Source organism: Parambassis ranga, chromosome 24 (assembly GCF_900634625.1).
Source record: "Parambassis ranga chromosome 24, fParRan2.1, whole genome shotgun sequence".
Taxonomy (NCBI): Eukaryota; Metazoa; Chordata; class Actinopteri; family Ambassidae; genus Parambassis; species Parambassis ranga.
The window spans coordinates 5091194-5104762 of record NC_041043.1 but is presented as its reverse complement, the minus strand read 5'-3'; the positions used below and the strand labels follow the sequence as shown (position 1 = coordinate 5104762).

The window sequence follows — 13569 nt, the reverse complement described above, 5'->3', positions numbered from 1 at the left end:
TTTTAACCTTACTCAAGCTCAATACAAATTAGGACAAACATATTTTATTAATTAGATAGAGACACATATCTGTTAAAAGGTTTTATTCTATTTTGGTCTTTTAGATTTAAAAGTATTTTCACATGTAAACATGTTAAAAGTATTTTTCATACGTCATCAAAACACTTTAACAGTCATCAACATCCCAATGTACAAGAGTGCGGTCCGATTTTCTTCATGTGATTCCTCACCGGTTACATATTGCAACATATTTCAAAATACATGCTGTAAATATGATCTATCATAACTGTGAAGAGACAATCAAAGGCTTCTCACATAGTACCATCATTAGAGTTCTTCTTTTGTTTTTAACTGAAATACTGTAATGTCCATCTGTGTGTTTATAAATGTTTGTGATAAGAAGAGTGACCCGGTTCATTATATTATATATATGTATAAAAAAAACACAAAAAAAAACACAGTATTGTGTACATTATTTTAGAGAAAACATAGCACAAAACATGACCGCTGTCAGATATTTCAATACTTGATCCTTTTGCTTGCTTTACACAGTGGTCTAATATGAGAACATATATGCTTGTGAGAGGGAACAGGAACCGAGGGAAAATGCACCAAAGTGAAGAGTAGTTTTTAGTTTGTTGGACCCCTTCTAAAGGTGTGTCTGTGCAGAGGTTGTCCGGGCAACACAGGGAGTAGCAGGGTTTTCAAGTGAGTGGTGGTGGTGGTGGTGGTATACACAATCAAAGACAACAAAGATCCAGAAACAGCATGTAAGAAGCAGTAAAAAATAAAAATATGAGTGGTGTGTGTATGTATGAGAAACTTGGACATGCAGGACAAATGGACATCAGCGCAGAGAGACGTTCCTGGAGCTTTGAAGATCCCACCCTCCTGTTCATTTTCCTCTCCGAGGCTGCAGACACAGGCTGGGAACACTCCCTGGACCCTGCCAAAGGGAGGCGGATGGCTAATGTGAATGGATTGAGTGTTAGCAGCAGCCTGACTTGCTCTCAGCAGCCACAGTCCCCTGGTCCAGTTTAATCCGGTCTCCATTGCTCTCCTCATACGGCAAACCTTTGTCGTTAGCCAAGATGTTCTCTACCAGGAAACGTGCCGCCTCGTCCACATTGATGTTGTCCTGTGAAAACATCAGAACAGTATATATCAGAGAAGCACATTAACACATTCTTCTTTTCTTCCTGTCTGCCCAGACATGCTTGTAGTGCTTCTCTCCAGAGCTGCCTAGTCTATTAAAACCCTCATGCATGCAGCAGTCCACAGTATTAAAGCAACAGAGAGACATCTGAGGACAGCACAGATGACCTAAAAACCACTGTTTGCTTTTGTCCTTCACACTGTGGCCAAACGCTGTCATCCCATGGGTTGAAGTGGTAATGAATATTAATGGCTCTACAGTGGCAGAGATGTTTACAGAGAGGCCCGGCCATCTTGGATGATTCCAAACAGAAAACACACATGCACAGTGCTTTCAAAATGTAGATGGATTATTACAAAAGCACCAATATCAACATCTTACACAAAGCACAAAGTAATCACAACCAGACTACCGTTCTAATTAGACTTAACAGTTGAGTGGCAAAGTCGGAAAAATCTTCCCCTACTCATCATGACCTAGCATGATACTCCTGAATGACCTGTGTGCTGCGTCATTTCCAAACAGAACGAAAGCTTGGCACTCCTCGTCAGAATTCCACTCACAAGTTGTTGCGGCTTTAGCACGAGCACAACAGCCACAATAAACACTAACACTTGACTGCACTTCACAGGGAGGAAATTGCTCATCACACACACACACACCCACACACTCCACATGACACAGCACGTGACACTGCTCTGACACCTAGAGTTATCTGGAATGAGATAGTAAAAGTAAGCTCATTCCAAAGTGTACCCAAACTTGGAGGATTAATAAAAAAGGGTTATTGTTGAAAATGTGCTTGTGAGCTTCTTGGAAGGATTGAGTGTGTGACCGTGATACAGGGGAGGACGTGAGGAGAAATAATGGAGGGCTCTTTCCCTGGAGTGTCAAAATTAAAGAGGATGAACACTATGGTTTAAAAACTAGTGCGTTTTGCCAACTTTGTGGTCTCATACAGACAATCAGCTGCTGATGAAGTCACACGTACACACATGATGCTATCAGGTTTGAGTTCCATCAGAGAGAACACAATACAAACCACCCTTTCACTGTGAAATCTGTGCATAGTTTCTGTTTTAACCCTGCTGGTAGTTCGTCTTTCTGTTTTTGGGGCATCAGCCAAGAGCTTTAAATTTTTTTATTTTTTTTTTACTGCAGCCTCTTAAAGCTCAATGCACAAGGTTGGACCGCCTGGTGGAAGATTTGCAGCAGGGATGGTGAGGACAAAGGTGTGTTTACATCACTGCTGTGCTGGCAAAGGTGGGTGTTTATGGGTATTTTGTCCTGTGTGAAACAGGCTAATGGCTACAAAGAGATATGTGACTTTATTGTATAAAATATGATTTTGTATTTTCATCAATTATTCAACCCAACAGCATATCAACGTGACAACAAGCACCACCATGAGGAACAGTTAATATGTGAATGCTTATGCATATATTAATATAATGACCGCAGTCATTCTGTGTGTCGTTCCTTTTACATCTGTGGAAGTGAGAGGCTGACACACACGGATTTTAAATGTCTGTTTTCCTGCCCCAAGTCGAGCCCTTAAAAAAACACCTCCACCAAACACACCACCACGGAGCCCCATCCATCTAATCCTCGCCGCTCTGGGCTGCGACATCAATCAATGTCGTGTGATACCGTATCACAGCAGCTGTCCGACAGATCGTCTGCTGGATGTACGGCAAAGACAGCAAGACAGTTCTCAGCAACCTCCCATCATCCAATGTGAACTGCATCATCTGTATGACCTAAAACATTGCTGCTGAATGGGTGTCTGATAAAACGAATACAACTATTACACAACTGCCACAGTGTAAGCAGTGTGATTGCAGCATTCAGAAGAAGCTGGCTGCTCCGCAGGATCACTTCCTGTTTGTGAGGTGAAGCAGCTATTCAAATGGTAAAAAGACAAAATGTCCTATGACTCCTTTTGTATTTTCTCACTCAGCTCTGTGGGCATCTCAAGGCTCTTATCACATCTGATATGCCACAAACACAAGTCACATTCATGTGCAAAATAAGATCTGTATCCAGTCTGATGATGACTCAAGCTACTAGGAAATAATTACCTTCATGACACACACATATTTCAGCCAGCATTAAAATGAGCCTTTTGCTAATTTCATACTGCAGTAGCTCGGTTTAAAGCACAGAAACTACATCATAAAAGACATCAAAGAGAGACGCCTATTAAACAGATACAGCAAGGAATGTGTGTGTGTGTCTAGGCGTGATTTCTCACCTTAGCTGAGGTTTCAAACCAGCCCAGGAAGCCGGTCTCTTTGCAGAAATTGTCCATTAGGGCTGTGTTGTTGGAGCTCTCTTTCTTCTGGTCACATTTATTGGCGAGCAGCACTGAGGGGATGGGGTTGCCATTAGCCAGCTTCACCTTACTGTCCAGGTCATGCTTCCACTTAGAGACGGCTTCGAACGTGGAGCCCCTTGTCACGTCGAACACCACGAACGCCCCCACGGCCTCTTTGTAGTACACCCGCGTCATGTTCCCAAATCGTTCCTGCCCTGGAGCACAGGAAAAGAAGTCAGCGAACTAATTGAGTGTTTACAAAGAGCCAGATGAGTAATACAGAACTGTGTTTGTGAATGAAAACTAAAGTATCACACATGTTGTTTTGTAAGTATTTTACAGTTTCCTAGTCAACAGCGTTGATGACTAATGCTGAACTTGGGGGCATGTACTAACTTTGCAATTAATTAAATGCTCTGAATTTTCATGTCCCTCCCTCCCTTCCTCCCTCCACCTTTCTGCACTGCACTGGCAGGTTTGATGCTGAATGCTAATTGGTTGGCTCCAATGGCCAAGCAGACTGGCCAACAGCTTCTACAAATAGCACACTGCTAGCCATGTCCTGAAAACTTTAAGGCATCAATCTCACTTTATTAGATATAGTGTGAATAACTGATGGATCAATCAACATCGACTCCCATCACCGCTGACTGGACAGCCACAGAGGAAGTGGGACATCCCCCCCTTTAAAACTGAAAGTGAATTAGATCAGTTTTAATAACTGTAGAAACATTTGCCTCTCAGTGCTTCACCCCAGCTCAGTGAGAACTGAATAATTTCCCTTCCAAATGTGGCCAAAATAACGATGAGGATAGAGATGGTTCATATTCGTCCTACTTTCCCTTAATTTGCCACGGGCCTAATCCTCACACAGTGAATGGCAGAAGTAATCTGCCATATTAATAAGCCCATTCTCTGTAGCCACTCTGAATTTGAGGTGATATTTGACAAAGGCAAAGCAAGGGGAATTACCAGCAGTATACGGTGTGTCACGATCAATTTGAAAAACAATAGTCCAAAAAAATAAAAAAGGAACAGAATTATAACACGTCACATCATCTTATTTTGAATTGTGAACATTACAGGAAGTGAATCTACTGGCTTAAGTTTCCTTGGCTGATCATGCCATCTTTTAAAAAGGTTCCTTTACTAGTGAAACATTCCTCTTTATACTGCACACATGTGGCTTACAATGGGTCAGCTATGAGCCATTCTCTCAGCCAGATGACACCAGTCAGCACTATGACTGACTCTAAATGTACATCAATACTCACGATTGAAGGGATTTTTTTAAATGATTCATCTTTTTTTTTTATCCCAAAAGCTTACAGTACGTCTGTGTGTCATACATGAACTCTGCTGCTGAGGACATTTTATCCCATGCGTCCCCCAAGTATTCATCCACGCGGCTCTCTGATCACACATTGTGCCTCCACCTGCTCATTTATTGTTATTTTTAGATTGAGCGTCTGCAATTATAGCAGGCCTCCCATGATTCCAGGTAGCACATGACGGCTTTAGCACATATTTATGCTCCAATTTAAGAAAGCCTACAGGGCAAGGGTAATTCTACAGAGTATTAGACAGCTAACAGCTTTCACTGGTGCTCCGTCATAAAATAGAAAGCGAACTGAAAAAAATAAGGATTGAGGAACTGTGAGCACAGCTTCTCCCAACATACTTTCACTTTCACCGAATCCAACAATGCAAGAAGTGGAGTGGCGTGGCGCAGTGCGGGTGTGAGCGAGAGAGTGAATACACTGTGGGGCCCACAGGCCTGACGGTAATTGCTCATAATTGAGAGTCTAATTTTAGCTGATATAACCCCAGGTGAATTCACCAGAGACACGACACAGTGGGATAAGGAGCCAATAGACTGAAATAAGGCTTTCGTTTCCAGGCCTTGTGAAGCTCATACGTCCAGTGGAGTGGAGACAAGGGCAGAGTGTGGAGAGAAATAATGGATTCATCATTTTCAAGGCACTTTTTTTTTAAATTCTATCACAAGGTCTGACTGAGCCAAACATAATGACCACAGAGGCACAGGAAGATTGATTTAAAAGAAGTCTCCTGAAGTGTGAGGTCATTTGTTCAATAAAATGAAAGAATAATCAGAGCAACAAGGACACTATGAGAAAAAAAACAAACATGGCTGCTCGCCTCGGCCTCTCATACAGTCTGCCAGAACCAGACACCTCTGCAAACCTATAGGACAGGGTTTGGTCCATCTTTATTTACAGTCATGCAGATAATATCTTATGGTCATCACCCTGGCAACCTAGAAAATAAATTTTTCAACTCAAACCATGATCTTTGTGTAGTATTTTGGTTATATAAATAAATATAATAAAGATAACTGTAACTAAAAGAAGTCAGCTCAAACCCTGGAGTCCTGTGTGAAGGTTCTCCTTGTTTATTATCATTAATTTGTATCTTCTGATTTCTATTTGAAATACAGCCTGAATCAGATCAATGTATGAATGAACACAATGGTTCATTTATCCTGCTAAGCAAGGTCAAACCTTTCATAACAAGCATGTCACGGTCTGCTTTCACACGTGATTTCCTGACGCTCGTTACTGCTGCTTGGATATGTTAGCAGAGCCGGCCTGCTGGTTTAACATCACTCCTCCTGGGAGAAAACTAGCTGGATGAAAAACACTCGATATCAATCAATGTCACCGACGTGATTGTGAACCTACACTCACACAGCATCTACCTGACTGTTGTACGGGGTAATGAGTTATTTGTGGTATTGATAAGGAGCTGTGGTTTCCCACACAGGTCACTATCAATGACAGCCAATCCCTCCATGTCTGACCTTTGACAAAATCTTTCTGCTCTAACTCCTCATCCATCTTCACTGCTGATGAGATGTGTTGAGTATTACAGTATATTATAACACCCCTGCTACCAATGATACTCAGAGTCAATAAAGTCTGCTTGTTTTGTTTCTGTCTTTTTTAAATAACTGGGATCGGATAGGTTGGCTCATTAGTTTGCCAGGATCTTGCATAAAGAGTTAATTCTACATTATTAAGCGAGTCACAGTTCTCATGCAACATAGGGGAGAGAGAAGGACTGAAAAAACATGAATTCCTGTCTTCCACAAGGCATGAAAACGATTGATACCGCACAAAAACAGAGGGGAGCTCATCGAGCTGTGAAAAGACTGCTGGTGATTCAGAGCACCGGAGAATTCAGCCTGATAAAGGCTTAGTAAGGAAAGTTTCTGCCAGGCAAGTTTAGAGGGTTAAAAGGCAGCTATTAAGGAGCCACTGAGATATTTGAAGATGCTGCTGCTGTTTCATGAGAACCCATTCAATGCAGGATCCTGCAGAGGCTTCTATAATTGGCAAAAACAGAAGCAGTAACTGATCAATTCAACAGAAACAGGGGTATGGAATGAGCTGTATGACTATTTACTCTGAGTGAGGGCCATGAGACTGCATAAGAACAAAGATGTGTGCTGCTGCTGCTTCGTCAATTGCACAACACAAGCTGGTTTGAAAAGTGTGGAACGTTAACTACGGTGGAATGTGACACATGATGAATACATGTAGGTATGAACACGTGAGATCTTCCCTTACACAACTACTTGATGAAAGTTGCAGCCACTGTATCATCGCAGTTTGTTGTGTGGGAGAAAACAGAAAAGAAAGCAAAGTCTCATCATTATCCATAGCCCTAGCAACCCTGGTTTCCTCTACGGTCGTACATACTGCTATCCTGTGGGTGGGTTACCATAGAAACTGTCCAAGCCAGACATGGCAGTAGCAACAGCAGCAGCAGTCTCCGTCTGTTGTTAGGAGGCAACTGGCTGTGAAACTCCCCCAACTCCCTCCCCACTATCTCCATCACCACACACACACACACACACTGAAAATAACAAAGACAACACAAGGCCCAGTCATTAAGGTAGTCTTCAGCATGTCTCAAACGAGAGACTGTGAACAACACATGACCGGCACGTTCAAATTCCTCAGAGTAGCATGTGAGAAATGACTTACTACAGCTTACTACGGCCTTTAGCACTGAACAGAGTCTGGATTGAGAGAAAATCCCCAACCTTTAAGTGTATTACCATGTCCCACCCCCCCCCCCCCCCACCTACTGTAGAGGCTGCTCAGCATAAAGCCTTGGCACAAGGTTGGAGGAATTCAGCTCAAAATGATAATGTTTGTTGTAGATTACGCACACAACGTCTTTGTCCTAATCTTGTGTCTCACCTGCTGGTATGCTGCACTTTCCACTTCTTGGCAGGTATACCCTCTAATCCACCTCCCCTGCACAGTTTGCGCTGTCTGTCACAGCGCTAGCTCGAAGTCGTCTCCGTGTCACATTTAGTATGCACAGTCATAATTGGCAAACGGAGCTAAATTGCTCGGAAGTGATTTGGTTTCACTCAGTGGTTCACAAGTTGAACACAAACAATTAGCAGGTTAATCTAACAGTCCATCCGCAGAAAGTGAATGTGCAGCTGTTGTGATTGTCAATTAATCAGCAAGATGATGGTTACGTTGCTTATCTTATTTATAAAGATATGATGTCTGTCAAATAAAACCTCACTTTAGGACCAGGGAAACTGCAGCTTTTAGTCTATTCATACATGTTGCCTGTAGAAGTAAACTCCTCCCTTCAAATAAATGAATATAATCTTGTGACCCCGCCTGCTTTTATTACAGCCCACACAGTACACCATGCACAGACAGACAGTGTTGACCCCCACTGGAAGATGTTACCACTAGGAGAGTTAAAGGGGCGTTCAGCGTGAGGACCCCGAGGTTCCTAATGGGCCTGAGAGTCACTGAGTTAATGTGCCACCTTATGTCCCACCAACAACATTCGATCCTGAGGTGTAGGCTTTTGCTTTAATGCTAATCATCCTGTCCACTGGTTTAGATAAATCCAGGAGAGAGTAGCAATTGTGGGTGAAAAGGGGTGTGAGACCTGCAGAAGCACCCCCCTCCCCTCCCCCTCCACATCTTGTACAAGCCTCTGATTACTATCATTCCTCTCAGACTGTAATCACTATTCAGGTTAGGAAAGGACAACCGAAGACGCTCAGTGTTGCCACAATGATAATTCCTTCTCCCTTTCTGCACGATTAAATGGCTTAATGGCCATTCATTAATGGTCTTAATGACTCGGCAAATATACCTCCAGCTTTCACGCCCACGCCATGTTACTTATTTTATCCACAAAGTGTCCTCAGGCCAGGCCGCAGTGTAGGTGTGAATGATGAAGTTTAGCATCTGTGTCAGCTAACTTGAAACACCGTGATGAGACGAAGGCTCTGTCGACAAGCACGTTCCCTAAATGAGATGAAAGATAAGACTATATAACATTACGTGTGTGTGTCAGTGTTTTATTTACCCCCACAGCTCCTCTGATCACGTGTTGTCTCGCTGTGACAGGCAGACCGCCCTTCCCGGCGCTCAGTCACTCAGTCGTTGTTGTCACGACCACTCCCTCCAACACCACACACTAAATGTTCGCCCCCTTTCTTTCACTGCTGTGAGCCATGGAATAAATATAAAAAACAGCAGGCTTCTAACCATCTGCCCTGACCTGTCTCAGCATATGAGGCTGCTTTGATTGAGGGAGAGCGTGGACCTGCTCAGCCATGTCCAAAAGTAAGAATAGAATGTATCTACAGGCAGCCAGGGCTGCTTCCCCTTTACAAAGAAAAAAACATCCTAAAGCATTACAAACATGCGACGATGTAGATCGAAATACTTGTTTTGTTAGTACGGAGACAAAGGAATGTATAGAAACAGAAAGCATCAAGATGTGAGTTCTTTTTTATGCCTCTGAAAGTAGACCACAATGGCATCTGACTCAGGATGGATTCCAACAACCACAGGGCCAGATGAGAAGTTACAGCGAGCTTCGTTCTCTGAATACATGCATGGGCCGCTGTAATCTGATGCATCACATCCACTATCATCAGTGTTTTGGAAAGAAAAATAGCCTCCCGCATAGTTTTTCTATGCATTGTTGTGTGCTGCCGGTCACGTAGTCAATCATCATATCAAGCTGAAACAGGTTTCACACTGACAGACAGCCACTTCTAACCTGTGTGGAAATATATACACAACTGAGGCATATACACAGTTCTATTGTGACTAAATGTAGTTAAAAAGAAATGCCAAAGGTCAAAGGTCAGCAGAAAAAGCCCCCTACCAGCTCATTTGATTTTGAGACCCCTGAAATAAAATAAAAAACCCTGTTAGGTAGATAAAATAATTACATAAACACCGTCGCTAAGCTAAGCTAGCTTGGACATAGGAGAGTGTAACTCCAATCGTCTGTCCACTGTGAGCGCCCAGCAGTCCAGGGGTTAAGCTCACACAGAGTCCCTGCTGGTTCCTGAGCACTGAAAGAAGAAACGTGACAGATACAGTTTTCTTTCTGCTCTTGGACAGGTTGTAAAAAAAAAAACGTGGAGTTCCATTTACTGTGTGTAAATAATGGATGATTGTCTGGTAGCTGTGGGAAATTCTCTGTTTTTTTTTTTTCTGAAGACGAGGCAGGGACTTTCCAGAGTGAGTAGTGTTATGAGGCATTATTCCTTGCTTACTGTTTTTCTTTCATCTGGATCACCACCAACTTTCATTTTGTTCCCCTCCATCAGAGGCTAAGTGGGAATTACCTAAACATACGTAGTAAGACATTAAAGAATGCTGTGTGAATGGTACGGGGGTTTTACTACCTGATCCCATGAGGAAAATAAATGGTTAAAAACAATGAGCTACAGGCCCACGTCCTCCATTTTCTCTGACATCCTATAAACAGAAAGGTAAATCCTCCAGTCACATGCCGCTCTGTGAACACCACATTCTTCCAGAATGATTAACTCCTTCAATTACCCTGACCTGCATGTGATGTCATGACCCCCTATTGTCACTTTACCTGCCATCTATTCATACAAACCACAATGGGGTCTCAGGACCAGGCCGGCCTGGTACAAACAGAGGGCCACATGATCTCATGTCAGGTTTTTTTCTTAAGCTGTATAAGAGATCAAACATGAAAAGATGAAGGCTAATAGGACGCCCCCCCCCCCCCCCCCCCCCCCCCCCCCCCCACACACACACACACACACAAACACCTCACTTCCTTCTTCTCTCCTGTCCTTTCAAGCATGTCAGTCACACTGCTGCTGTTTACAGTGTGATATCTTAGCGCCTGTGTGTGTGTGAGCAGGGTTTTCCTGCATGTGGGTGAAAACCTGCAGTATTTGCCTTTGCTCTGGTTGCTTACTCAAGCTGCTGGTATGCTTTAAATTCTGCAAGTTTATCAGAGAGAGAGAGAGAGAGAGAGAGTTTTGCTGGAATCATTCAGAAGCAGAGGTTTCAGAGCTGTCACATTAGAATCCCTGCAGAAAGTAACACAGGAGTGGACTGATGGGAGGCGGTGCTCAGAAAACGTGACCTACATTCCTCTGACAATTATGAGCTGCCGTGATCATAAAGTGGAAACAAGCAGACATGATTAACCCATCCGTTTCCTCTGGAGCTTCCTACATGTCCATACTGTAGTTTTTTGTTTTGTTTTGAAAAGTTAAAAAGCAGTCTGAAGAGACTAAAAGTGAATCTTACCTGCGATGTCCCACAGCTGTAGCCTGACCAGCGTTTTGCTGTCCCAGTTGATAACTTTCAGTGCAAAGTCGACCCCGATCGTCGCCCTGTAGTGCTGCGAGAAAAGCTGGTGGACGTAGCGCTTGATGATGCTGGTTTTACCGACACCCAGCTCCCCGATCACCAGCACTTTGAACAAGTACTCCTTGCACTCTGACACCGAGCCCCCGGCCATGCTGACAGCTTGTCGTAACTCAGCAGACTTTCTTGCTCATACAGTTGTCCGATCAGGAGCTGAGGAGGACTGAGGGGTTGTGTGTGTGTGTCTGTGTTTGTGTGTGCCTCCACCTCCTCCTCCTGCTTACTTTCTAATTCTCCTTCCCCCCCCTCCTCCTCCTCCTGCCCTCAGAAACCACCTGATAAGTCATAGGACCCGGAAATGTCACAAAACTTGATGTACTGTATGCCTCTCTTCCTCCTCCTCCTCCTCCTCCTGCTGTGTGAATACAGTCAGATTTTCACAATTAGATTGTTAATCTGTAAATTCGCCCACAAAAAACTTATATCCACCAAGTTGTTTTTCTTCGACAACTTTTCATTGTTTAATAAGTTTTTAAAACTCATTAATGTGATGCCCTCAAAAAAGGATTTAAGGCAAAAACGTGTATAAATGAAATGTTCCACAGATAAAATGACTATATTGTTATGAAATAAAGTATTTTTACACATTTTATTTTAAATGTTCTAAAGCAGAAACTCCTGACAACAGTGACCCCTGTGGCCATTATGAGAACTGCAGGTAGCTCACCTTGGGAGATTGATATCATATTTTACCATTTACTGTTGACCTGCTCTGTGCATTAATGCTTTGTATGCATTGTGGACATTTCATATCAAATTTTATATATACACAGATTCAGCAATGTTAAAGCTAGCTGGATACAATTATGATATCCTGTCATTTCCAAATGATAAGCTAACACTAAGAAACACTGACAGATCAATAATAAGCAGGATGACTAACAAACGTTGAATGCAGAGCTAGTGGACACTGTGTAGTGCAGCATCACGTCTTCTGTGTTCTTACTACAAAGTGTCAGCCTGAGACCTTCATACACAGACTGGTGCCCAAAAACTTTAAAATAAATATGTATAAAACTGCAAGTTGAAAAACATTGGTCTACACTAATCAGTAATCAGTCTTCTTAATATAAATAAGTTTTTATTTTACAGCGTTGTTCATGTTCAGCTCACCCAAAACATAAAGGCCTATTTCAGTCTAGATCTGACAGTGTTAAACAGGTGGCACCTGGTATATGTTACATTGGTTCAAATCATTGTACAACTTACACTATAATAGACTAAAAACATTTGGAAATACAATACAATTTGCACTATGTGTAGTCTCTGAAAATGATTTTGCATTCTTATAGAGAAAGAACTAAGAAACTTAACCCCAAGTAAAACTACTTAACTTTATAATGCAAGATTTAAGCAAAAAATTGAAACATGTATAATCTCATTACAAGAAGCAACTAATCATTGGTTACTTTTACAACCAAATATTTCTGAAAGGATACAGTTGACTCAGCTTAAAAGTTACCCAAAAACCAAACACCCACACTGCTCTTTGACAAGAATCTGAGGACAGTTTTCAAAATGTATAAACTCTTTTTTTCCTCTGTTGACATTCTAAATATAGAAACATTTATCAGTATTACAAACATACCACCTGTGTGAAAAAACAAGAGATGGCTTACCAGTATTACAAACTTTGAGAACTTGTACAACTGTGTTTTCCATTACAGTGACACAGCGTGAGAAATACCAACACGGCATGGAAAAAAGCAAAAAGCGTTTCTCTTCGACACGTCCCATGCACATCAAGGTTGTTTTTCAGGGTTCTTATGATTGAGTGTAAACTGAAGAAACAACATTTCCATCATCTACAATCACACTATTACCTGTATCAGCTACATCATTTAAAAAAAATAGATATAATAAAGCAGGGATGTAGATCAATAACGACTTTTGATTGGCACATTACATCCGTATCATACAGCGCGGTACGTTAATAATATTCCTGTGATGAGCACAGTACTGCACTTTGTCTGGTAAATGTCAGTGAGGTCTGATGAGAGAAAACTGCACTTAATTTACTAATTAATGCAAAAGGCTGAAAGCAAATAGTTTTTCTGTTAGCAGAGAGCTAATCCAAACAGGCGTGAAATGCACTTGAGCTGTCTTTAGCAGTCTTTAGAGAAAGCCAGCGCTCTGCATGTAGAGTTTCTTCCTCCGTTTAAAACCACAGCTACATGTTTTATTGTGATTCTCTGTGTTCCTTCATTCATATAAATTTGGCATGAGAGCTGACTGGTTTTGGCACTGTTCCTAGTTTTACATTTTACCTGAAAGACTCTGTGCATTGACAGCCCTTCAGAAATGTAACAAACCCAGATGTGTGTCTACTCTTCGTTAACCACTTATTAATAAAAGCAGAGTCATAAATACAA

General features: G+C 42.1%; 1 protein-coding gene across 1 annotated transcript; it reads right to left on the bottom strand.

The window, feature by feature from the left end:
• Positions 1-68: 68 nt before the first annotated feature.
• rab32a (RAB32a, member RAS oncogene family) lies at positions 69-11434 on the bottom strand. Its single transcript, XM_028397956.1, has 3 exons — positions 11078-11434; positions 3411-3688; positions 69-1138 (listed from the first exon to the last, which is right to left on the bottom strand). Exons 1-3 carry the CDS (start codon positions 11289-11291, stop codon positions 989-991), a joined length of 642 nt encoding a protein of 213 aa, XP_028253757.1. The 5' UTR covers positions 11292-11434; the 3' UTR covers positions 69-988.
• Positions 11435-13569: the final 2135 nt, after the last annotated feature.